The sequence below is a fragment of the Megalops cyprinoides genome, chromosome 22, assembly GCF_013368585.1.
Source record: "Megalops cyprinoides isolate fMegCyp1 chromosome 22, fMegCyp1.pri, whole genome shotgun sequence".
Classification (NCBI taxonomy): Eukaryota; Metazoa; Chordata; class Actinopteri; order Elopiformes; family Megalopidae; genus Megalops; species Megalops cyprinoides.
Window position 1 is genome coordinate 9,877,988 of NC_050604.1, and position 27,688 is coordinate 9,905,675.

Below are 27,688 nucleotides of genomic sequence, written 5' to 3' on the forward strand. Positions count from 1 at the left end.
GCATGTGACCCTGGACATTCCACGGTCCCGGAAAATCACATTCCACAACCTCGCAGAGAAGGGTTTCCTCCTTGAGGGAGATGTGGTGTGGCAGCCCCTACACCCCCCACCCACCCCCCCCCCTCCCCTCCTCCCCAACTCCCCTACAACCACTTGCTCATGTCCGCCACATGTGCTGTGTCTGCGTGAGTGGCTGCAGTGTTTTGTGTGTGTGTGTGTGTGTGTGTGTGTGTGCGTGTGTGCGTGTGTGGGGGGTGTTATATTTAGCCGCTTGATGTAAGCTGCATACCAGTGACAACAGACACAGAGACACCCCCCCAGTTTGCCTCAGTGCTGGGGAGTGTGAAGACCCGGGCAGATCGAAACTACCCAGGTTGACCCCTGAGCTCCTTGCTTCCGCCAAGGATACAGACAGAAGCCGAGGAAGACAGGACCTCTGCACAGGTAAGGCTCTGGCCCTCTTCAGGTGTGTCTGCATTCTGCTCTGACAGCGAGGTATGCGAAGGTGCGCTCTGGCGGGCACATATAAGCCAATAGGCTTTGACAATACGCAGCCAAGCCTTTTAACAGTCATGCTGCTGCTTTCCATGTTAACAAGTGTCCTCTGGTTAATGCCACAGATGACCTGCTAGAATTGCGCAGTACCTGCAATTGCAAAGACGTGCTAAACCCTTTTTATTTTTATTCATTGTCACATGGGAGACCACACAACACATTTTTTAAAGCAGCACTTGGGATTTATTTTGATCAAGCGCATGGACAAATTTCAAAAATAAGAAGGCATTCCCAATGTTTGGGTTAGGTGGTTTACTCTGTATGATCAGTAGTATTATGTATGACAATAGAGTTAGAAAGTATTGAGTGTTTTTGTGACGGCAGTATTTGGCATTTCGTGTCCTTTTAAACATTTTTATGATATGTTTACATTCAGTAAAGATAACACAGGTTCATTTGTGTGCTACCTTCTTTCCACTTAATGGAAACTGGTTTGAGTTATTTAATACAATAGACGTAAGAGTTGAAAGAAATACAGAAAATGAATTTCTCTGGAACGTTTAAATTGAATATTACAAAGGAGAGAGTAACTCTGACATCTGTGTAGTGCAGAGACCAAAGTGACGGGCCAACTAAAGGTAGCTGCAGATACCCTTTTGTTGCGATTTCCCTGTTCAGTGACCAGCTGGTCAACTGAAGGTATTAAGTGAAGGTATTTTAAAATGCAGTATTTCAGATTTATGTGGCGTATCTAATGATTTTAATGCAGGTCTCCTCGAGTGCACCCCTAGCTAACCCCCACCAGTGTCCTCTTCCTCCTGTGACCTCTGGTTTTTCACACCTTCTCCCCTCCGGAGGTGACCCCCTCCACTCACCCACCCCTCCCCTAAGAACGGCCAGCCAAATATTCCCAGCCAACTTTTTGGTACGCATCTTTAATAAAAAAAGATTATGGATCTCAGAGACTCATGAAATGAACGCCATATCTTTTACATAGAAGTATATTGTGATTTGCTTTCTGTTGTATTTCTGAAGAACATTCTACTGGATGTTACTTCTGACATAACAATTTCGATTGTGTCTGAGCTGAATTAGGTATTTTTGCAATCTATCTGAGATTGCAAAATTTCCCTTCATCAGATTTTGAATCAAAGCATTCTGAGAGGAAAAGCAGTGGCACTGGCACTGATCTTAGATCAGCTCCATTACTAATGAGGAGGTGCCAAAGAAGGCGTGGTGGAAAATAGGCAATGTGTCAAAGTTCAAGGTGTGCGAATCATTCGAGTGATGCCAGCCATGGGCCTCTAAGGGTGGCCTAGACGTTGCTGCCACAGCCAAACACACGACTGTGTCCACTCTGTGGCACATCTTGACACACACTTAAAGTCATTCACAATGTGAACATTTGAAGGGAAGTGCCTGCTTTGCCCCTTGAAAAGGTCTGATGAATTCCCTCTGGCAAACTTGTATGTTTCCATGAGACTGCAGATGTCCGAGCAAATCGACAGTGCTCCGACAATCCTCCCCAAAAATAGCCTGCCGGGTATGCTCCTTTTTTTCCCCAGGCAGTGGAGAGGAGCGTACATGTCTGTGTCCTTTGTCTGTTCCAGTCCCGCAGGCTTAGCTCTGCTTCCCGCCCGAAAACCAGCATGTCTCGGTTCAGCACCATGTCCACCAAAGAGCGGAAGATGCAGGCGGCGGCTATTTGCCGAGAGGTCCAGGGTTCCAATGGTATGACGTGGCCCCGAACGTCGGCAGCGCTCTGACACAAGCCTCCGTTTCAGGGACACGGGCTAATCTGCCACACAGGGGTCCAGAATGTCATGGCTGCTCTCTTGCTTGCCATAAATAAGTTAATGGGATGCTTTGCTACCGATGGCGACTAATCCTTTTGTCGTTGTCCTTTTGAAGCGGCTATTTCTGGGTGGAACAACTGCATGGCCATTGGGGAGGCATGAAGATCCATAACAGCTGAGGAACATTCCGCCTGGATACCCTTACAGCTTTTGATTGGCCATTGACATCTCCATAAGCAGCACTTTATTGGCCCAGCAATAATGACACAAAGATGAAAATATTCCATATTAGGTCCACTTAGAATGCAAGTGTAATTTATCAGGCAAGCAAATTAAAGTACGACAAAAATCCATGTATAATGACTCTTGTCCTTATACAGTGTAGATTATGCAAAACCATTACAGTCCAGACAGGTGAGTTAATAACCTGTAAATGACCAATAGATAAAACCTACATGACCCACCACCTTGTATGCTTTAAACATATTTTGAGCCACCAAGTCATTTAAATTACACAGAAATTTAAAATTATTTAAAATCTATTTTAAGTATTTTAGAGGATGGGTTTCCTGAAAATGTGAAATTCAGTTGTGGCTCAACAATAGCCCCCTATTGCCCACTGCAAGTATAGGCAAACTGAGGCAAATGTGAAATGGCTCCTTCTGTTGTTTGTTTTGAGTGGAGAGCAAGAGTCACAGATGGGATCTGATTTCATTTCAAAGGCAATAAGATACTTATGGTACTTGAAGCTTCCTCTCTGGGAGTCTGGGGTGGAGTGTTTTGAATACTCTTAACACCACATAGCACAAATAAGGTCAGGGTGTCCATCACATGCAACACTCTGACAGTGTCAATGAGCCAGGGACGTTTTCTATTTTATTTTTTTCCCCAATGATGGAAAAAGGACCCGCTGTTCTCTGTCTTCAACCAGGCGACACGATGGACCTTGGAAAGAAGCTAAGCACTCCTAAAGACATCATGTTGGAGGAGCTCTCATTGCTCTCCAACAGGGGCTCTCGCCTCTTCAAGATGCGCCAGAGGAGGTCAGAGAAATACACCTTTGAGAGCATACAGAATGAAGCTAACATGCAGCTGAATGTAAGTGATGTCAACTTTTTTCCCTTGTGATGAATGGCAGTTGCATTCCAAAGCTCCTTCCCAAAGCCTCCTGGGAAATGTAGTCCAATGTGGTGCCACATGAGACAGATGAGGAGGCCAAGCATCCAATAGCCTGTGCTTGTCCTTTTCAAGGGATTTGTGTAGAAAGCTCATAAGCATTGGTCAAAGGTCAGCGTGGTCATTGCATGCATGATGCTTAACGTTAGGATTGGCAGAGGATAAGCTGATCTTGGATCAGTGCTTATCCTCATTCTTATTTGGGGTATACAAGCAAATACCAAGCATCTTCATAAAGTTGCTTCTGTGTTTATCACTGTACCCACATGCCTGTGCTTTTATTGGCTCTTCCTGAATGCTACTCTTCACGTGAAAAGAATGCTAGGTGACGGGAAGTAAAATGCAGAAATATTTATGTCATGAACATTGAATGAAGGAGAATTCTGCCTAGACTCATGGCAAACCTGTCACTCTGAACAGTGATCAGAGAAGTTACTGTACATAAAATATTTTCCAAGCTAAAGCCAGGGACCTAATCATACAGAACGACAGCTTGATCACAACTGATCACACTGAAAAACAGTTGACTTTCAATACAATGTTGACATGTTGACAAAAAAAAAAAAAAAAAAATGTTGATATTTCCAAAAGTTTTAGTTGCAGCCAAGCCTTATTACTTTACTCCTATCTGCTGCGATTGCCCATAATACAATGTGAAGCTGGTTATGTGGCACACACCAGTTAGTAAAAGAGAAGCACACAGAGAATGGATATACATTCATTCTTTCCAACTACACACAAAAAGCTTTGTTTACAAAGAGCACACCACATCTACGACTTAGCTGTTGCTCAGAGCTTGGAATCTGTAGCTAAGTTTTTAATTGATCGAAACATTTTATTCAGAACTAAAAACTACAATGTGCTTAGCAGACAGAAAATGATGCAATGATGGCTTCTGAACTTTCTGTTATAGTTGCATAGTCTGAGATTATTTAGAAAATCAGAAAAAAATGAAATTGCCCCTGTTCTTAGACACAGAAACAAATGAAGAACTTTTCTGAAATGTGCCAAAAAATGGGTAACACCTATGCGGCTGTAGCCTTGGATAGGTGATTCTGGGCACCAAAGCTTGCCTGTGTTACACCCCCTAGAAACATAAACATTTAGATGGGCAACTTGCCCCGAGTTGATCTGCTTACATCACGCCCTTTCAGCCAAATAAGCATGGGGCGACTAAGAGCAGGTCAGGTTATGAGTCACTCATCTAGGCTTTCGGTCTAATTACCCATGTGTGGACACTTTAAATTGCATAGCATGCCATTTCCTTTTGCAGATCCATAGTTATTTGATCCCCCTGGCCCAAAAGTTGCTAGGAAAAGATTAGGGGATACAGCTTAAACAAAACACCACCAGGCAATGTATCTTTCTCATGTAAACTGGAGTGATTGAATAACAGATTTGATGATGGGCAATAACAGTCCTGGTTGGCTGAAGTTTGAAGATAGGTTAAAGATAACTCTAAAACTAGTAACTTATTTACATCTGATATTGTCCAAATAATGGCTTGAATTAAACAATTAAGTACTCCAGCATAATGAAAACCAGCAGACACTGAGATCTTCCCAGGCATCATCTTACTGCGTGATACAACACATTTGTGAGGTTGGTACTGTCTCAGTTAATCATGAAAATCTTGTGCTTTTTGACAGAATGGTGTTCAAGCACAGAACAATGGAACCGCAGAAAGCAAAGCTGAAGGAAATGGCCTGGACGCCAAAACGCCACCCAACACACCTGATCCAAGGAGCCCCCCGAACCCAGACACCATTGCGCCAGGTAGGGGCTGCCGTACATGAGCTACAGTTATTCATTTAGCAGACACTTTTATCCAAAGCTACTTACAGTAAATTGGAGGTATACATTTCGTTATTATATGTGTTCCCTGGAATCAAATCCACAACCCTGGTGTCGCTAGTGCCATGCTCAACCAATTGAGCCATAGAAACACATCAATGCTGGTGCTCAGCTCAGCAGACTTACAGTCTGGAGGGAGGGCTGAGCAGGTCACACCTTTCTCCATCACAGCTTACAGGTCATCAATACTCAAAGGTCAGACCATATCCTATGTTTGGAACTACTGTTGCTACTTCTACAAGAAAACACTAGGTAGCCATGCACTGGTCAACAGAATACCGCTGTGGTTTCAATTCCTTTATAGTTCATCCAGCATTCTCATATTTCTTGGCACTTGTTGCCCCCTCAGCGCAAAATGACGTGAAGAGTCGTGATACGTGATACACATGGAGATAGATTCCCTGTCTGCTGTTCCCTGAAAATCACAAGTTAAGATTTTCAAGCAAGAGCGGCCATTCTCGCCCGGCGGTGATGAGCGCAGTCATGTGGCACTCTAACGTTTCTACACATGGCATGCCTGGCATTTCCTGTCCACTCTCTGGGAAATCATTGACAGGCGATCTCGGGCCCAGGGGCTGCGATAACATGATATGCTGCAGCTACAGCGTCCTCCACCTTCGTCAGGGCCGGCCCTCTCCTCACACGCCAGAAGATAAACAAGGGATTTAAGCATGCACTATTTCAGAGCTTATCGGTGACAGAGACCTGGGTAATTACAGAGAGCATTAGGTACTCCTCATTACATTTCCATCAGTATTCATTATAAACCATCTCAAGGTCTGCTGTTGAAGTTTATTATGGATCCCAAAGTGGACAGTGATGAAAGTATTTCAAAATAGATTCCGAGCACAGACACAGTACAACAAAAAATATTATTGTTGCCAAATGTTTAAGCATTTCTTGTTTTTTTTAATCTCTTCAAGTAACTTATTCAAATGAAATGCACCTGTATCATGTAAAAATAACTTTTTTCTTGTGTTAAGGTGGTCAAAACAGGACACCTCACACACAAATGAACCTCCTATACTCACTGACTGTAATCTTCCCCATAAAACCTTAAATCACCTGTTGAGAAAATCACTTGCAGAGCAATATTCCCACTATCTCCTGATACTTTTGCATTTCCCGAGGCAAAGCAGTCAAACCACATTCCTATAACAGGAGGCCATGAATATAAATATGTAACAGGGCATACATCTGAATGAAATCCCTCATGGCGTCCTGAGTGTTAGTGGGGAGAGCGTAAATCACCCCCCTGGGTCAGACTGCTGTTTATACCTTTGCTGTTAACTGGATACACTTTGGAAATAGACCGTTACATACAAAGATGGACATTTAAGAATGCCCTCGGGTAAAGAGAACAAAAAAGAACAAAATAAAGAATTACATATGTATAGGTTTCATTCATTCTTTCATTCTGGCTGGAATATGCTTTGTCCTTAAGCAGCAAATTTAAATCAAGCATGTTCAGTCATCTGTGTTTCATCTTCATTTCAGCAGCTTCTGAGCTCATGGTATGTAAAAGTCACACAAATTAAAATTTAACATGGGCTTAATTTTCTGACTGAACATAAAGGACAAAGCTGGTAACTATAAAGCATGAATCTATTTCTTTGCCTTTCATGGTGCGTCATTTTATTTGCATTCAGGGACACAAAGGACTTTGACTGGCCTGTTATAAAGCCATGGTGAGCCTATGTGGTGTAACACATTTAAAGAAATGACCATGTGTGGCAGGCACTAGGGCACTGGATGCTTGGCGAGCTGTTTATTCAGCTTAAAGGAAGTGGAGGTGCTGTTCTTAACCCCTGTGGCTATAAGTGACTCTGAGCTCAGAGTTTCAGGGTCCCACTCTGCACACGGTGGGACAGCAGGCGGTGTGTCCTCTTCACTGGGGGAGACACTTATCAGCATATGCTGTGCTAATACGGCTGCCCCCTTTCTCTGTCCACCACAGCCAACAGTACAGAGCCAGGGAGAGAATCCCGCATAATGCACATGCAAACACCTAAAATGCCTGTGGATTCTGTGGCACCAAATGTGAACACACCATAAATGTTTTTTTTTTCTAGTAGCAGTCAGGTTCATGCTTGCTAACTGCACAGCCTGGGATAAAGCCCAAAATCTTCATTAATTTCATTTGCACTCTTACACAGTATACATTTGATATCTGTTCATACACCTGAATATTCACTGAAGCCATTTCAGGTTTCAGGTTCAGTACTGTGCTCAAGGGTACAACAGCAGTGTTCCCACCCAAGATTTACACCTACAACCTTCTGACTACTACTTGGAAAGTGTAATGTAAAGTGGTGTGCGGACAAGTCTTTGAGTTATTGGCAGTCACAGAGCTGTGTGCGTTTCAGGTTACGGTGGACCCTTGAAGGACGTCCCTCCCGAAAAGTTTAACACCACGGCGGTTCCAAAGTCCTACCACTCCCCCTGGGAGCAGGCCATCATCAACGACCCCGCCCTGGCAGACACGCTGCAGTTGAGGATGCCGGTCCCCGAGCCCAGGCCTGAGGGCCCGGAGTACAAGAGCTTTAACAGGTGGGGCACACACTCAGAAGGAAACCTTGTCTGCAACTAATATATATCTGCAGTTTATCACTGAGCATAAAGATCTTACTGCAGCTCAATTTACTTAATCTTAAGTTTTCCAGAGAGAGACAAGTGCTTAAAAGTGAAATCTAGGGATCACACGGGCATGAAGCTGATGTTCTTCACAATGTGGATTTATACAGTAATCGCCTGCTGTGTCTGAACACTTTCCCTGGGGGTGATTTTCAAATAAGACAACTGTAGTTATCCAGGATGGTCCAGACTGCTCAAAGAGTGACAATCTACTTAGAAGTAATTGTCCCTACTGCACTAAAATGGCTTTTAAAGCAGGGATACTCAGCAAGGGACTAGCGAGATACTGTCCGCCCACTGAAACTTCTCATTCTACCCCGTCAAAGAATCATAACTACACGTGTGGTTTAGTAAAAATACATGCTTATGTTTTGGTGCTACCTAGTGTATCTAATTGTGATTGCAGAAGGAGAGATACATTGATCTTGAAGGGAAACATCTAAACAGCTAACTGTTTATTTGTACAGAAACATTAGATTTTGGATGGCAATGGCAAACTGACCCTGCACTGTGGGACATCTCACTGAGTGAACACAGGACCGTGTGTCAGCATGTCATATTTCTCAAGAACACCTCTGCTCGTCAGCAGTCGTAACTCGGGACAGCGTGTGCTCACAGCGGTGTGTGTCATCTCCAGGGTTGCCACTCCGTTTGGCGGCTTCGAGAAGGCCCCCAGGGGAATCACGTTCAAGCTCCCCGAGCTGGACCTGAACCCCCCCAAATACCCAGAGCTCCAGGACCCGACAGCCAAGCGGCCCACTTTCAACAGGACGGCGCAGGGCTGGATATCGGACGGCGTCCCCCTCATCCTGCCCACTGTGTCCCTGGAGCCCGCGGAGATCCCCGAGTCCGACGACCTCTGAGCCATCGCCGACCTGATGCTGTGTGACAGATTTGACCAGACAGACAGCTCGTGTGAATTGTGTCACCTCTCACCACACGCCCCTGCCCCTCCTTCCCCCCTCCCGAACCCCCCACCCCCTCGCCCCTGCCCCACCGTGATGCATGCCGCTGCTGATAAGCACCAGAGTGGACAGGCGGCTTCCATCGGGGGGCTACTGCACTTTCCACTTTAAATTCTGTCCAGCGATTTCTGAATGACATGCATCTGATAAAATGCTAGGGCTTGGATTTAATCTAACTGCATTGCAGTTTGTCCCGCAACATATTTAAACAAGCCTTACCGATTTGTACTACTTGAACAGCATTAGAATCAACAGTCGTTTAAATGTATGAAAAAAATTCTGTAGGTAATACATAAAGTAGCGTATGTTTTAATTTGACACTCAGAGTTCAGGATAAACCGCAATGCATTAGGACTAAATGCACCCCCCCCCAAACCTCTTGTAAATAACAGTAAAATAGTGCCTGAAAACTGCTTACATGAGGCTAATACACCACTTACTTATTTTTCATGTACAAAAAACAGATGTAGAATGTTCTTCAATTTCTGAAGAGAGTGTGTGATTTGTTGAAGCTGTTGTTGCTCTTTTTTCTGCTGGGATGTAAGATGTTGGACATAACACTTGCACACATACATGTGTGTAAGACATCCTTTAAAATGCAATGACTGATGGATGTTGAACATGCACAATAGGCATTTTGTTGTGCCATAAAAGCAGATATTCATTATTAAAAATGGGAATGGAGAGAGGTTACTAAGAGTGGATATGTGGCATCACTAATGACCATTATTAATTCATGATCATTTGATATCCATCAAGTTTTTGCATTTTACTGGTATACGGTGAGGTAAATTACAATGCAAGATTTGACCCACGCTGGTCCACATGACAGTATCTATTTGCATCCGATAATGGTTACACAGAAACCCAAGTGCCTTGTGAACCCTGCCTTAATCTACTGCTATCGGCAATAAATAGTTTCATGTCACACCGATGTGTGAGATCTTGGCTATTTTGAACCTTCGGGGTTACACCCGTCAGACTGACAAGTCCCATTTGTTTTACTGCTGTGCTGAAAATACATGGAGCCAGATGACAGACGCAGCTCCTGTAAGAGCTTGTCGCTGCCAGTCAGGGAAGTCATATCACCACTCTCAGAGCACCCCTGCCTATTAGCTTCACTGCATTTGAACAATCCTTCTCACTGTGCTTGGAAGCCATCTGCAGTTCGCAGGTGGGCCTGATAACGGATACACCAGAGCATTGGGATGATCGCAAACATCATGCTATGGGACCTGGCAAATGAGGCAGGCTACCTGATTCCAACTGTTATTTGACAGGCAGAACAAAGACGAGCTTCTTCAACCGCCACCCTGCCACCCTCTACTACTTGATCAAAAGCTGCAAGACTGAGGCTGCATGTCCAGTATATAAGCAGCATGACGCCTGAGTGCAACCATTCACAATCTGCTCTTCTGAACAGTCGAGCTGAAGTCGACCACATGGGAAACTGTGATCAAACCTTTCCAAATCCATTCCTATACTGAGCGGGCTTGCAGCAGGGCACCCGATACCCAAACTACCACAGACTAAATTTAAATCCAGGAGAGGACAGTTGAGCGGTTATTTAAAATGGCAGCAGATGGAAAGATGTCTATGAGGGGAAGGATTTGTTTCCCATATGCTCCTTTCCATCGCTAATGAGAACAAGAGAAAAATTCAAAGTTCATGTCCTTACTGCAAGCCACTGCATTATATCATTTTTTCACAGGCTCCCAGGTTGCCTAAAGCAGTTCTTCTGCTTCTGCTCCTAATCCCTTGCGGTGCTCATTAGTCACACAACGACTGGCCGTGGCTAATTATAGAAAAAACATATAGATTGAACATGCCTATAAATCAACGCCGGGACAGCGATGCGGCCCTTCCGATGGCCTCCGGGGTGATCCGTGGTCCGAAAATAGTCGCTGGACGTACCGAACGCGGCATCGGCACCTTATCAAGGTCACCGATTAATTGAGTTTCCGGCGTAAACAGACACAAGGCTCGGTTCTGGTTTTCAGGTCACACAACTCCGGCCCTGACCGTTTCTGGTTGTTTCATAAGAGGGCCTGCCATGGGCACAAACTATTGCATCTTCTTTTTCATATTCTATCTTTCATTTTAATGTCATCTTCTTCCCATGCATTGTACATGTATTCAGTCCACTTCAATTCATAACAATTATGGCATCCAGTGGCTGCTGACTTTAGAGTGCTGCTGTTACTCTATGTCCAAAGTCATTGGCAGTACTGAGTCAGATAAGCAGAAGCTAACAGTACCAGTCAAAAGTTTGGACATATCTGATTAAGATAATGGAAAACATGCATTCATTTTTACCTAAACACTTATGCTTAAATGCTTGAAATTTGCTTCTTAGACAGATATAAAGTAAAATTGACGCCTATGTATAAATTTCTTTAAAAAAAAATTAATTTAAAAAATATATTTGCCTACTTTGAAGAATCTAAAATATAAGATAGTTTTGATTTGTTTAACACATTTTCGGTCACTGCATAATTCCATCTGAGTTATTTCATAGTTCTGATGTCTTTATTATCATTTTAAAATGTTCGAAATTGTAAAAAATAAAGAAAAACCCTACTATTATTAGGTGTGTCTAAACTTTTGACTGGTACTGTATGTGCACCAAGAGGACACAGGTTTCTCATTAAGCTTCTAATCAAGTGTGGTGATGCTCAGCGAACATCCAGGTGCTTGTGGGGGCTGTCTCAAGGTGAGCAATCAAAACTGGCAGTGAAACTTCCATGACAACTGCAAAGAGCCCCGCTCTTGTGCCTGCACATTTACATAATTAAACATTAATTAAGAATGCACTTTGCAAGGGACACAAATTAGATGGATCAGCAGTTTGCAAACGTCATGGTTTCCTTGTCTAATGAGAGGAACACTGTGATCCAAATGATTCTGGAAACAGATGCCTGATATCATTTATGAAGATGTCATTAGCAAACACGAGATTGCAGTGGTTTACAAAAAAGACGCTGAAAAACGTGCTGATTCAAACCAAAAGACAGGCAGTATGGAGAGGGAGTAATTCAATCCCACAACTGTGTTCTTACACAATATTTCAGTCATTCCATTGCAATGTGCAATAAGGTGGTGAGAATGTGTAAAAAATAAGGAAAGCATAAAATAAAATAAAATTAAATTATATTAAATGAAATGAAATTAAATTAAATAAGTATGTGTACTATTTGCTAAAAATTAGTCAACGATCAGGACAAAGCACCATGGTGATTACATAGTATATCCTCCTAATTTGCAATGTAGTTCTAAAGAAGAACAGTAGAACTACTCCTCCATCTCTAATGGACAGACTTCACCACATTACTTCAGGCGTTTGACTTCAAACAGGTAAGTATGAAATAATTAGGTAATAGAAAGAAAATATGGCATCACTTCGAGACAAAGATCAGGCAACACACAAAATTATGTTTTGTGCAATATGTCATTCTTCTACAATTCATAACATGTTTACAGATATCTTTTATTACTAACTACAAGCATGTACTTTGTTTATTATCATATTGTGTTTATTATCAACCAGTTAAAAAATCCAAATTATCCATTTACACCTTGAAACAGCAGGAAATCTAATGAAGCAACAGGGGTGAAGTGCAAATATCAAGAGTACTGTGGTCTCTAATCAAGGATTCGAACCAACAATCGTCTGGTTACAAGCCCAGGTCTGTTATGACTATCACTGATGCTACAGTGTAACACCAAAATGTTAAGATAAAACTCTAGTGTAAACTGTGTCAGCGTTTTTGGTCCTTTTTGTAACACCACTAACAATTTTACACCTCTGTGAGTCATCACAGGGTTAACTGAAATAAAGCATTACAGTATGTGACTATGATTGATTCTCTTTCATGTTGAGAACTTCTGCTGCACTGCAACCAAATGCAATTATCCAGTTTCCCCATCAGCGGAGCATATGCTGTATTAATTGTGCAACTGTAGTGCGAGGCACGAGGCATTGCCCCAGAGGCTAGCTTTATGTGATATATAGAGTGTGTGTCAAAAAAAAAAAAAAAAAAAATATATATATATATATATATATATATATATATATGAAATGTGTGTGTAAACACATAAAAAGTGAATTGACCTCTGCAAACTGTCAAATCTTCACCTATACTCAATGATGACATAAATCTTCAAATGCGATATATATACACATGTACAAAGAGTGAGTGAGAGACTGAGAGAGCGACAGACTGACAGCGAAAGAGAGAGAGAGAGAGAGAGAGAGAGAGAGAGAGAGAATGTATGGTGGTACACTTTGTACAGTAGCACACACGCGTGGCTTATACTTTGATTGTGCCACGGTTTAACATGGATTCCACAGATAGTCGCGCGAGCGATAGCAACGCGACTGTTTGGCTGTGTAGACCGAATGAAAAAAGAGGCTGAAATTGGCAAAGACGTTCGATTACTGAAATAAACACATTTGGGCAAGCGAACGTAGTTCAAGAGCTTAAATGTTGTGACGAAATTATTATTTTTTTTTTTGTGGAAGGAGTATTACGGAACGGGCACATGGTGTCTCGATCCCGCACGTGTTACTCCTGCATCATACATTTTTGCAAGGTGGCTTTCACTCTTAATTTACACCCCATCCAGCATTTAAAGCGAACGTGAGCACAGAAGAAAAAATCTACGATAAAGCTAAACATGGCGCGTCGTCGTGACACATTTTGTCCGATCTCATGACGTTTTTATTTTGTTCTCTTCTCACCTGAAACAGGGGCAACTGTATCCTCCGTCAGGGAATACACAGCGTTACCTGTGCGAATGATGAAACATTCGGGAAACAACACTCGACTGCGCGGCTGACCCCCCGCCTCCGCACGACATTATGACAGCATGATAGTATGACAGCATGTTGCAGGAGCGTTTGCTGAAGGACTGCAGAAAATACTGTACACTAGGGGCGGAGTTTGACCTCGCAGCTCTCAAAACATCACTAATCCCGGACTGACACTCAGGTGGAGAGTCGTTGACGGCTCATTGCCGTTGCTCATAAACAAATACAACAGAGATACGGGACCTAAAAGGAAAAAAAAAAGACTGCAAGGGAAAACGTCATTACATAAACTGGAAATAGTGATGGAGAATGGATCGACGAGAATGACTGGATTGTATTACTTTTAACCAGTGCTTCTATTTTTGATCGGATTCCAGGATATTTTAGCTTGCCAGACCTACGCCGTCGCAGCACCTTATTCACTTCGTCCATGGAAAAAAACTTAATCTTTTTCGGGTAAGAATTTTACAGTAGAAAAAAAATTGAACAAACCAAGGCATTTCATACAAATGCTCCGCGACGTTGGGGGAAGATATTGGAGCCGCTTAGTATTTGCTGTATGATGATGGTGAATGATGTTATTCATCCATCGGGTGTTCTTTTCATGAACTTTTTTCATTCGCCATTTGCCCAGTCTTTCGTATGAGCGCGTTGCCGAGGTTCACCTGCATAACAGGTAAATATATTTGGTTTTCTTCTTGCCGAAGGGAGCACGCGATGACCCTGTGCAAACCAAAACAAGCTCTCGCAGATGCGGTCTCGGTAATTACTGGAGCTAACGGTGAATGCTGTTTTTCTGTTTGCGATATTGGTGTTGGTTGTGCTCGCTAGCTAAAGTCTCTTATTGAAGAATGAGTTTCTAACCAAGCATGTCATTTAAAAAACGGAAACCGGTGCGGATGACGGATGGTTTTTTGAATTGTTTCGTGACACCACTTATTATTAAAATCCACGTGTTCTTTTGAGGGTGTAGCATGCTGCCAAGCTCCTAAATTGCAGACTCTTACGATAGAAATTTGAGTGCTACTTCATGAGCATGATTCTTATTTTTTTGCGAGGGGCGAGAAACGTTTCCCTGAGTGTGAATTGTGATGAACATAGCTAGCTTCATAGATGTGCATTATGCTCGTGATGCTTAATTTTAAGAGACAGCAGATCGGGCCAATACATATCCAAAAGTTGACCATTATCCTCAGTTTTAACGGATGTGATCTTGTTCTCGTTAATATATATGCAGTGCTTGATATTTATGTATTCGAATATATTATTAGAATTTTAGGTGCGCCTATGTGAAACAGATTCCTTTTCTGGCAGTAAAAAGAGCAATATATATTTCAGCAACGTGTATTTTACCGTCGGTGTTTTTACATATTAATTTATAATAGCCTGTACGTGTGTGTGAGAACTTGTGCCTTAAGTACGCTCCTTTCAGCGCAAACAAGACCACATTTATTGTAAGTAGGTAAAACAGTGTAGCAGAACTAATGAACCACCCAACAAGGTGAATACCATCATAAAATTTTAAATCAATAATTAAATAACACATCATCATACTGAGGGGTGGTCTGCTCTGCTCTCGAACCGGGGTTCCTCAATAAAACCACAGCAGGCACACGAGGAGGAGACCAATAACTGCCCCTGTAGTTTTATTGCGTTCCGTTAAATCGATTCCGTTTTTCTTGTTTTGTCCCAGATTCAATCAGCATTGCGTTAACTTTGACCAACACATAAACGGAAGCTTTACTTTTTCAAATACACACACTAAATTCATTTCTTAGTAACTCTGGCAGCTGCTGATCGAGCTGAACTGTGTTTAACCAAAAAAAAAAAAAAAAAAAACCTTTTATTGGCCAGACATTTGCAATAAAACTGTCTCCTTCTATTCTCTGTTGCTTTTCATTTCATGTATTGGGTACAGTTTGTTCCACAAGTTTCTCTGGGACAGACTATTTGTTTGTTTCCCTGGTGATTAAAAATAATTTTTAAAAATCGCTGTTTTGACACGATCTATATCCAGAGACATCACACATGTATAATAATAATAATAATAAAATATTACTTATGAAAACAAAAGTACTTGCTCCCTTGAACTTTGGACTGGTATTTGTTACATCTGTTTTAATCTTAGTTTAGAGTTTTAAAAGTGCATTTTTTCATATATACAGGTCAAAGCTTGATATTTTAACGGCTACAATGAGCTTGGTAATATTTCTTAATACATGAGCTACAGGCACATGAAATTAAGAGCATTGAAAATTCATAATTAGCTAGCTGCTAGGGCTTACATACTGGTTCCACAAATGTTAGCTAGCAATGACATGTTGAGAGAACCTGACCCCACTGATCTGTCGAATGGCCAGCGCAATTTGTCAGAGATGAAGATATTTGTGGAACTTCACCATTTTAAAAAAGTGTTGGAACGCACTTTCATGACATGGGGATTCTTACTTGAAATTTGTCTTTGGCAGCTCTTGTTGTTGTGTAGCATAGTTTTTGTCAAGGGTATTTTACAGCAATAATCCACTCTAGTATTTAATATGACAAGGAATGGTGAAGACTAACATAATTAACATAAACATGTTATTACATGTAACTACAATGTAAATACACAAATCCTTCCATCCTTCCAACCCACTCAAGTTATTTGATATATTACTTTGATAGACACTCTCCCCACAAGGAGATTGGTAAATAAACTGCTTTTAGTCTAATGCAACAATGTATCAACAAAACATATATAGTTGATTTAGATTTAGTTTTCAAATATATGCACTTGTGAATTTTGAAAGGAAGTGGAACAGTAAATGGAAGCAATTACCGTAAATATTTATTTATGAAATTATGTATTTATTTCTGTTCATAGTCCTGTGTGGGGGTAATTGTCTGATGGATTTATGTCTGTCTTGTAGGCAGATAGCTAAAGAAAAAAAAAGCACTTGCATAAGTTTTACTTCTTAACGTTGCTATCATGATAACAATATACATGAGTGTAATTTTGATATGTGTTGGTCAAAAGGCAATATCATGTAACAGTAACCATGTTACCATGGTATTGTTTTCTCTTTCTCTGTCTTTTTGAAGTCAAGGAAAGCAAGAAAGGTGTAGTTGTGTCTTTAAACACTGAGGTTGTTCCTATGAGGGTGACACATTTGTTACTGCTCCTAACCTTAAAAGGATGAAGGCTACAAGAGCAGTTTGCTGAAAGGGCCATGTTGCGGCACTACATTAAAAGAACAATTGATTTCCATTGATCCAGTTCGTTGCCCAAAGCAGGACTGAATTCCACCTGAGGTGGAATTGGCTTTTTTTTTTTTTTTTTTTTTTTAGGCCAGCAGTCACATCTTTCAATGAGCGATTTAGAATTGGTACAATGATCCGCCCGGCCACAGTTTCAGTTGCTGCCTGGTTCAGAAGCTCCGCACTGGATAATGTGAAGGGCGTGCCATGTCCAGTTAGCCAGGTATGTTCTCCCCTGAATGTCAAAACATATGGTAGATGAAACTGATAAACAGCATTTGGACTCCTTTTGCTCAGCAATACAGGTTATGTCAGTGCTAAGCAGATGTTATCAGGGCTAGTGGCACTGCGACTGGACTATACATTGCCTTGAAACTGACATTAGTTATCTCAGAAATCCCTGGTATTTGCATGCTAGATTTAGGATGTCAGCAAGTGGAACTCAAATATCCCTGTGCCCCTTCCCTGAGCCTCAGTAATACTTGCATACTTTGGGGATTGTTATTTTTTTTATTTTGATACAAATTGCCACCTGGAAATTTTGGTTCCCAAGACAAAGGGTTTTGAGTCCAGATCATTTTGTGAGAGGGAAAGAAGTGAATACCATTTCATTTAAACACTGGGCCAGAGGGATAAGTACCACAAATCTCGTTAAGATATCCTTTGGAGGGAATTATTACATAAGAATATATGTTGTCATTTTTATACTGTTGTTGAAATCATACTGCACATTGCATATATAAAACACACACACACACACACACACACACACAAACACTGTATAGTCGTGTAGGGTAGTGAATAATAAAGCAGTATATTAGTTTTAAATTACAGTCCTACAGTTATGAAAGGATACAGTATATGCTAGGCAGCATCTGTATCATAAAATCATTTCCACTTGTTCTTAATCATTTCTGGACATTTACAAATCATTAGAAAACTCTCTCTCTCTCTCTTTCTATGGTAATATACTGTATAGCTGTATATTTCACATAGGTATAGTTTTCACATAGATATTAAGCACACTGCCTGCTTCTTTACGCTATGAAATTGGGATTAATAAATGTGTATTTTCTGTAAACTTGTAAACTTTGCTGAAAAACTAAAGATAGAAACTTTTTTTATTTGTTGGATGTGGAATATCAAGACCTGCAGCTCAGATGTCTCTCTCCTTATGTACGCTGTTTGCTGAGTTTTCTTTTTGTTTAGGCAACCGTAAAAACATGGTGAAGTTTTCTTCTCTCACTTGGAGCACTGTGATTGACCCCTTGATCAGAGTAGATGTCCTGAATTGATTCAGAAATTTCCAGCTGTATAAACTGAGAGGTGTCGAAGACTGTAAGCTGTGTGAAAGTTTCCCTGGGCAAGGGCATCTGCCAGATGGATAAATAAATGAAAAGACTGTGGCCGCCGTGCCTGTGATAAAGTGAAGAGAGCACCACTTGGACGGGCTTCGGCCGTGCATACCGACGCCACAGCAGATTGATGGAGCTGTCAGACATATTCCATTTACCTTATCACTCAACCCACCGGCAGGTCCTGCACATACAACAGTTTCCATTACTAAAACTGAGCCTTTGTGGATTATTGGCAAGTTGCGTGCAGCCATATAACGCTCATATTTGGCCCAAAGGAGGGTCTTTAGAAGGACAGGAGGCTTGAGAAAAGACCTTGCCCATCTGCTGGTCCCTACTCTTTACTAATTAAATGGGTGATAAGTTACAGGGCTTTCAGCCACTCTGTGGCTTTTACTTAAGATATTATTTCCCTTTGCACATTTTCAGTGTCAGTAAATCATAGGGTTCTGGCATTTCTTATTTTTCTTTTTAGTTATTCCTCAAAGTAGGTGTTCTTAGTTCTTGGGGTGGCATATAACGTCATTAGCTGAGTATTTTCTGTTTGGTGTAAGAGTCACAAAGTCATGCAAGGCATTGGAAGAACAAGCTGTTTGACTGGCGCCACTGAGGGGAAGTTTATGAACAGCTAACCTGGCACACAACCTTGCTTCCCTGGTCCTTACAAGGCAGTTTGTAAAGGCTTGGTACATCCAACCAAATACTTTCACTGGTTTGGGACAACTTTGGACATGGGACAACACTGTATGTCATTTCAGATAAAAGGAAATGTGTGTGTGTGTGCGTGTGTGTCCGTGTGTGTGTGACTTGGTACTGTAATTGTTGCTGAGTAGTAAGGGCTTGACTTGAACTGATATAAAGAGGTAATTTCTCCAGTTTCTCTGCCATCGGAGCCCTTGCGGGCAGGGAGCCATGGAACCAACCATGGAGACTGCAGCCCACTGTTTCCTCTCAGCATCCATGGCAACCAGATAACTTCCTGTTGGAATCACATGACTCGGCTAGTTGCACCTATTTCACAGGAGGGCTTGGCTGTTGCTTTGCATTCAAACTGGTGGATCTGATCCCAGATCAGTGATTGGGTGGGTTCCTCGGGCCTGTCCACCCTCACTGTCCTACTCTGGTCCCAATGTGGTTTCCTCTCTGGCCGTGACCAAAACAATATGCCCTCCTCGGTCAAGTTTGATGGTCGGCCCTACAGGGATGAGAGGCTTGAAAGATGAGCGGTTTAGCTGGGCACATCCTATTATCCCAGTTACTGTCCCTCCGTCTTCTTTGGGAAAGACAGCACTCGCGCCAGCGGCACTTTCCATTATCGTGATTACAAGGAGAGCATCACCTGCTGACCTGCTGCGGATTATACTGTACTTGTGGAGGCAGATTCCCAGTGCAAAACATTGGCATGATAGGAATTTGCCCTTGATGTTGAAATATGTGCCAAGCCACTTTCATGTAATTCTGCTGAGATATAGTACAATGCATTTTATAGTATGTAGTATGCCACTTTATAGCTATTCAAAGTATGCATGGCATTACATATGTGAAAGTGGTGCTAAATTATACATTGCAACACATATAGTAAGTAGGGCTCTATGTGACACATATTTCAGCACATAAAGTATACATATTTTTACATACATGTATCTGTTCATATCTACAATTTTATAGGGAAACAAACATATACACATTTCTTCCATTTTTCTGTACAAAAATTACAGTGTTAAACAAATGTAAATCAATGTAAAACAAATTTTATGCTTTAATGTTAACAGCAAGTTAAGCCTCACCTACTGTAGAACTGGAATGAAAAAAAAAAAAAAAGATCTGCCAAATTGCAAGCAACAGGAAAGAAAAATGGAAGAGAAAATGAAAATGGTTGTAGTCATTAAAAAAACAACATCATGTTTCACTAACATAATTCTGCTGTGGTAGAAAATATTAAAATTAGACTAGGCTGGCTTACTACATCATTGAGTTTTCACATGCTGGATAGCTGAACACAGCCCTGCTGTTCTTGAAAAAGCCGTAATGAATTAAAAATCCTCGCCAAATTATGTTGCACACAATCATATATCATGGTGTCTGTGTCCTGATAAAGATGCTTAAGTAAGATGATGCACACTAAACTGATCTGTTAATTGGGGTATAACTTCTCAGAACTTTCCCCATGGAACAGGTTTAACCACTGAGTTCATGGTGTGCGTAATGGACAACCTAATGGAAGTAGGCTGGTAAGAGCCCTATTGGTGGGGATTTCCTTTTTCCATTAATAGATGGCTAATTATAGATATCCTAATACATCCTTCTCAGATCTGTTTCCAGTGCATACCTAGATGACATTCTGTGGCAGTCAGAGACAGGAAGTGGATAATTGGTTAAACAAGTTATACAGAAATCAAAGTGGTTTTCACGCTTACCGAAAAGCAAGTACAGGACATCTTAAACTTAAGTGTGCAAAACTTTACACATGACTGAAAACATAAGATGCTCAATAGAGAGTGCCAGTGGCTTGAATTGGATTAGGGAGAAAAAAATCTGGGTGTGTTCCGTCCAGCCACTCACTCGAGTGTGGGCAAGCGCGGTGAAGTAAAGGGTGCCATCGAAGGTGTGGCCCGACACGCTAAGTCTGCGGTGGTCACACTCCGGTGATGGATTAGCCTGGGCTTTGCCGCGCCTCCGCTGCGACCGGCCGCACTGGAGCAGAGCTGCAGAGGGACTTCAGAGTGATGGTGTTAGACAGGCCCAGGAAAAGCCGTCGCACTGGACCAGAGCAATGATATTATGGCCTGGCCTGGTTCCCAATCTCACTTAACCTTCAACTCAGCAGTTCCAAGGAAAGCGCGGTGCAACATTTAGGTCAGAAGCCACACTCAAAACCAAGTCCTGGTCAATAAAATGGAGAATGGGTTAAAATCTTGAATATGCAACAGACTCCGAAACATACAGTCAGTTGTTAGATTGCTATTTCATGTCCGTGACTTTGGCCTTCGTAACTTATTGGGCAGTTGAAGCATGACTAGGAAAATAATGCATAAAAGTGTAGTGTCTTTATATGCTACAATTAATTTATTGTACAAACCACTAGCTTGTCTTTAATAATTTTTGATAATGCTTGACAATATAGCTTACAGGATATGAATGTCATCTGAGATTCATTTGCTGTAATTTTGCATTCCATTTTGATGTTCCATGCCAAATTTAGTTTGGTTCACTATTGCTCTACATTCCTGGCCAAGATTTTACTGTTTGACCTTTAATTCAGCTCAGTGTAATACCTAGATATCATTTGTGTTTCTTCTTCAAATCAAATTTAAATAAAAAGGGAAACAACATTATTTTCATTTAAATGTAATAGTTTTTTTCTTTGGCTTGGCACCTACCTCTATTTACTAAAGCAGGTCAGGTTCAGTGCCCCACCTGGGAGCCAAAGCTGCAGCTCTGTGGTTACAAGCACATCTCCACACCCGCTTAGCCACATTGGTTCTGTACATGTCCACCAATTTAATTGAAGTCGTCGGCTCGGCAAATGTACCAGTTAGCACAACCACGGGGTGCTCCACACGCATGCTATCTCTGAATGGTTCATAAGCATAGAAGTGTGTGGATGATTTAGCTTTGTGTGTCGTATGTTTCTCACTTATGAGATCTTTTTTTGTTTGCTTTGGGCCAGAGAACATCAGGGACTGATAGACTGTAGAGAGGATGACCACTTTCTATTTTGTTTGATATACCCTGATTTGGCGCTTTGTCTTTTCCTCCCCTCCCTCTCCATAGGTTTGGCCCTGTTGATGTCCTGTGTTCAGAGCTGCAGATCCAGAGCTTCTGCATGAATGAGCCTGGTGCTGGCTCCTTGGACCCTGAGCGATGAAGCCCTTCGGCTCCTCAACCAGCACGCCCCGTTCCCCGTTTGTACCTGGGCAGCGGACACCCCCTCCGAACACCGGATGGGGCGAGTGACTGTCAGAATGCAAGCTATGGGAAGATCGACAGCAGTTTTAAGCCCTTGGATTATTGCCGTGCGTGTTGTAGACTTTGTGCTCAAGAGACATCTCCACCAGTGAGGTAGCTTTGAAAGTTTGAGATTGCCATTTCTAAGAGGAACTTCCGGAATTGTTTGACTCACTGCCACAGTAGTTTGGCGCACAGGACCTGGCGGCGGCCGACGTGAGACGGGACAGCCCGTGCTGGAGTCCCCTCCGACCTCCAATGCTCCCAGCTGACGCACGGTCCGACCTCAGTGACGGCTCCCTCTCCCTGCTTGGCTGAGTCACTCCTCTATCGCGGGGGCGCCTCCCTCCGCCCAATGGCATGGGTCAAGCTCTTCAAGAGGCCGGGAGGCAATCTGGGGAAGTCCTACCAGCCGGGAAGCATGATGTCTCTGGCTCTCACCAAAGGCCTGCTGAACGAGCCCGGCCAGAACAGCTGCTTCCTCAACAGTGCTGTGCAGGTGAGTGCATCTGCGGGGTCTGAGGATCTTTCTGAAATTTCCACAACTTGTCATCCTTGTTCGACTCTTAGATAACTGCCAAACAGTACCCTTTACAACCCAGGCAGAGAATGCCCATATACACTATATATCTATTTGCATAGGCATATGAATCCATTCTCCCATACATATGGTTGAGGCCAATGAACTACAGAGGAGGCAGAGAAATTCCCTTTAAACTGATGACAAATACCGCTACATACCATTTTTATGAATTTCTGTTTTTGCGTTAAGCTGTGTTGTCACAGCATGTAGCTTATCACTGCAAAGGTCATACAGTGACTATCTGATAGTTTGATATTGTTTTCTGCCTTTGATTAGTTTCTTAGGTGCATTTTAACCACTAATTAGTTGGTAGGTTAGTCTTCCCCCTTTCAGCTTGCTGCTCATCCGCTCATTAACTTAGCAGGGCATTTACTGGATGTTTCTTGGCAGCCTTTTCTCTCAGCCTCTTTGTCCAAAGACTCAGTCCTACTAATACAAGGGAGCCTATCTGCGGGAGTCCTTTGAGGGAGGCCACGAGGGGAGGATCTGTCATAAATTGTGATTGCTAATTAACTTAATTAACTATGTGCATTTAATCCCATCCATTATACATGGGAGCTTCACTTCAGGGTATGTGTTGGTATTGTGTAGGAATGGTACAGTCCTTCCTTCGGTTATTTTGTGTTGTGCTTGGGCCTGGGCCGGGTACGAATTAATGGTTTCACCCATGTGTTCTCAGCTATGATGGCCCAAAACCTGCTTTTTATGTTTCATTACCTTGCCAATATTAATAAGGAATACTCTATCAGGGGTGCAGCCGTTGTATTTGTGTGTAATGTGGCAGTTTCACTGTTTTGCAATATATATATTAAAACATTATGGTTATACCCAAGATCAGCAACGATTTCACATGAAGTGCACAAAGGCAAAGCTACTACTGTTATAATGTATTGACAAATATGGTGTTCAGCAAAACAGAAATATGTTGCAATATACCAAAATGACAATAATTTACATATTTTCACTATATTGTGTGTTCCAAAATACTTTCTCTAAAGTACATTGTCAAGATAAAATATATAATAAATAAATATTGGGGGGGGGGGGGGGGTCCTTACCTGCATGACAGCTGCAAAACAGTCAAAAACGGGTTAAAAATAATTATCCAATGGAATGAGGTGTCTACCTCCCTTATTTGTTCCTCCCTAACCACAAATGCATACATACAGATGCAATATTTCAAACTGAAATATACATATGTTGTATTTCAAACAAAAATATTCAGCATTCACTGTGGACGGTTACTTTCCCTTGAGCCATTGTATATTTTTAATATTAATGAGATGTTTCTACTTGTAGATTAGACACGTAATGACATGTCGTACTGTAATGTACATCGTTTCATTATCGGCTGGAACAAATGGCAAAAGAGCGTGGAATGGAAGAGCATTTCCCCTGTTGCAATCTCTGTGTCCCTGCTGTGCCTGTCCTCGCACGGCAGGACACCCAAGACGGTAAACACCCCCCCACGCCACCCGCCCTCTGTGACGCAACAGGATGTTCTGTCACGGTGACATCTTACATTATCTTTACAAAAGGCAGCGCGAGTTTTGTTCCTCTCTGGCCTTAATCTTAGCCCCGGGTGAGCGTCTGGTCAGCCAAGTGAAACGACAGACCTCCTGCCTAAGTTCTCAGGGGGGCATCCACCCTTGGCTTACATAATCACCCGTCCCACAGTGCCGGGGTTCCATGATAGGAAAATTGCAGGATCTTTAACTCTCTCCACTACTGTGCACCTTCTATAGATGCTCAAAAGGCAAGTAAATATGACAAAGAGAAAGACTTGAATTGCAAAGAGTGGTCATGTATAGACTGTACAATTGGCAGAAAGCTGATGACTGCTCATGTGGGTCTAAAACCATCATACGGAACGTGGTGACTCTTTTTGAGTTGTACCAGCATTCAGGTGCACACTCTGTGTTTTTACCTTATTCTTCTCCAAGCAGGCTACTTCCAAGCCAAGTGTGCCATCAATAAATGTTCCTCCTTTCTCCTTTAGTGTCCGTCAGTGGATTGGCTATATTATTTGAGTACATATTTGAGATGTTTTGGTCAGTGAATGCCAGGAAATTTGGCTTGTTTTTACCTGCTTGTTGACCGGGTGTGTGTGTGGGTGTGGAATTGCCAACTGCTTTCTGCCCTGGTCGAGGTGTCCAGATATGTCACGCCCAGTGCCGGTCACTGACGATGAGACATCCTTGGAGTGAAAAATGCTCACACAAGCAGAACTTCTCCCCTGTTTGACTGTGACCTCTGGATGCTAGCTGTACTGTCACTCAACCCACTGTCCTCTAAGAAAGAGCAACAATGATTCAGGCAGCACTTCTCTAAGTCTTACAGCCAATAGGTCAGTGACAGTGAAATGAAACATTTTTTGATCATTTGAAGAGGAATTCACATTGTGCTTCAGGCCAGGAAAGCCCAGGTTCTCACCGATAATGTAAAAACTTGTACCTGTACAAACTGCTGGGTGCATTCAGTAAAAAAGGATGGACAGTTACGGTCACCCTCTAGTACGAATCACAGTTTTCCTTCATTAAGACAGCAGCTAACATTTTAGTTGTAAAGACCATTATCAGAACAGCCCGGTCTACACTGAAAAGTGTTTTAATGGTGAAATTGGTGTAAGCACTGCTGTGTAAGTACACAGTAAGAAGGACCATTATGGTGAAGTTTTCAGGCTATGCCTGGTACAAGATGAAGGCAGCTGTTCTTTCCCCCCATGCAGGTCCTGTGGCAGCTGGACATCTTCCGACGGAGCCTGCGACAGCTTCCTGGTCACTTCTGCCTCGGGGACGCCTGCATCTTCTGCGCTCTGAAGGTCAGCCCCCTCCATGCTTCAGCAAGCGCCCTTTTTTCTGTGCCGTTAGTGCTTAACTTCAGGGAAGAAAGCGTACAGTGTAGCGTGGCACTGTTTAGCAGTGGACCCCTGTTTGAAGCAGCATTTGTGTCCCCCCGACCCTCCACACAGAGCATCTTCACCCAGTTCCAGCACAGCCGGGAGCGGGCCCTGCCGTCGGACAACCTGCGCCACGCCCTGGCCGAGACCTTCAAAGACGAGCAGCGCTTTCAGCTGGGCCTGATGGACGACGCGGCAGAGTGTTTCGTGAGTCTACCCACCAACCCTCCTCCCCCTCCCACCGTGGTAACCTTGACCTTAGCATGGGCAGTGTTGCCCGGGTGCCTGGTGCTTGTCTTAAGGGCAGAGACGTGGGGGGGAGGGGCACAGAAAGGGGACGTGCTGTTACAATCTGATCGGCAAGGTCGTGGTGAGGGGAGCGCTCTCCTGAAACTCTAAACAAGGCCGTCCAACGTGACCATGTTGTGTTACATAATGTCACACGTTTCATCCCACAACTGCCCTGGCTAACGGAAGTAGAGCCTTGTCAATGAACCACTTCAGATGGCTACTAGTCCTTTGTCAGCAGTAGCACAAACCACAGGAATAATTCAAATGCACAATCACAGCCTTTATTATCAAAACTCACTTAGGTAATACTAGTGCAAAGGGCAGACTGGTGTTTTCCCCAGTGTTTAAATGCCCTAGTGGGTGTGTAAAGTATGTATTTTGAAAGTTTTGATTTTAGTGTAAATTTTATTTTCTATTTCACATATAATATACTTGTGACTGAGAAATACACACAAACACATCATTGCAAACTCAAAGTAACCTGGCTGTGTAAAGTAATCTTATTACATAACATTGTGAATGCAGAACACTGCAATAGAGATAATGAAAAACAAGGAGATTGCAAGCCTATATCATGCTGAAGGGAACAATAGTAGAGCTGTCATGTATATACAGAGAAAACACATGCATAATAGGACTGTTTAAGTACATAGGAGGACAGAAAGCAGGAAAAAATGGTTATGTAAGCACAAGAAGGGAAGCCACAATTCATTTTTCAAACAGTGGATTTATTTCAGAATATTTTAATGGAGAGTATCTTTAAGAGTCTGTTACATCTTACCTTCCTTTGGATTAAAAGCCGTGGAAGGGTGTTATCTTTATTTGAGACTTTCTTTTAAAACTGAAGCTTATCATTTTATGATGTGTGTGTGGAACTACAGTGACAGCTTGGCTGTGCCAAGCACGTATCAGGAAGGTTGCCCTTACAAATGTGTTATATGGACAACAAACAATATCCTGGGTTTATGCTTTTTGGGAGCCATTCCAGGCACTCTTTGATCTACTGTGATAATATTGGTCTTCATGCACATCACATTTTTTCATTCTGATTACTGAGATATTTGCCACGTCTCCTCTAATGTTTATCCAACACTTCTTTTTGACAAAATGCCCGCTGGCTTGCATATCAGCACTTAACGTTTTACCATGTGTTATTGGCACAGCTAAACAATTTCTTTTGAAACGCAATCCTATTAATTAGCCTTTGAGAACACCCTTTGAGTGTATCAGTGTTCTCTGATTTTCTTTTGTGCCATAACATTAGAACTTAATAGCATTTTGACATCAAGGTGCTACAGTATACCATAGCATTCATGAGAGCATGTTATGTTTATGTATAAGGTGTAAATGAAGGGCTACATGATTGAGGATGATGGATGTTGGCAGGGTAACTCATGTTTATCTTGTTTGTATGGACAATCATTGCTTAGAGAGCACAGCAGGTCTTCAGAGGTGAATTCCTTGCTGTTGAATGAGTCAACAGGGGATTGAAACTGGACAGCACGGTGATTGGTGGAGAGCAAAGACATGGAGTGTAACCAAAAATGGAGGATGGTTCTGATGAAGTTGCCAAGCCAGTAAACAATGAATTCATCACAATTCCGTTGGCAGATCCCACAATCATGCATAATACATACCCATCATT

General features: G+C 42.3%; 2 protein-coding genes across 4 annotated transcripts in view; both read left to right on the forward strand.

Annotated features, from left to right (window-relative positions):
* Window positions 1-274: 274 nt before the first annotated feature.
* On the forward strand, window positions 275-9,850 carry LOC118769805 (myozenin-2-like). Of its 2 annotated transcripts, XM_036517129.1 has the most exons (6): window positions 275-444; window positions 2,106-2,226; window positions 3,223-3,389; window positions 5,117-5,243; window positions 7,688-7,871; window positions 8,593-9,850. In XM_036517129.1, exons 2-6 carry the CDS (start codon window positions 2,145-2,147, stop codon window positions 8,816-8,818), a joined length of 786 nt encoding a protein of 261 aa, XP_036373022.1. In that variant the 5' UTR covers window positions 275-444; window positions 2,106-2,144; the 3' UTR covers window positions 8,819-9,850. The 2 variants fall into 2 exon arrangements, with proteins under 2 accessions (XP_036373022.1, XP_036373023.1); XM_036517130.1 differs by lacking the exon at window positions 2,106-2,226.
* Window positions 9,851-13,597: 3,747 nt separating this feature from the next.
* LOC118769571 (inactive ubiquitin carboxyl-terminal hydrolase 53-like) overlaps window positions 13,598-27,688 on the forward strand; it is a 45,330-nt gene continuing 31,239 nt past the window's right edge. Inside the window, exons 1-4 of one of the 2 annotated variants that reach the window (XM_036516716.1) lie at window positions 13,598-14,186; window positions 22,097-22,769; window positions 25,582-25,674; window positions 25,825-25,959. In XM_036516716.1, coding sequence (XP_036372609.1) covers window positions 22,626-22,769; window positions 25,582-25,674; window positions 25,825-25,959 — 372 coding nt within the window. In that variant the 5' untranslated portion in view covers window positions 13,598-14,186; window positions 22,097-22,625. Of the gene's footprint in view, window positions 14,187-14,359; window positions 14,407-22,096; window positions 22,770-25,581; window positions 25,675-25,824; window positions 25,960-27,688 lie in introns of those variants that run through there. The other variant, XM_036516717.1, reaches the window with a different exon arrangement.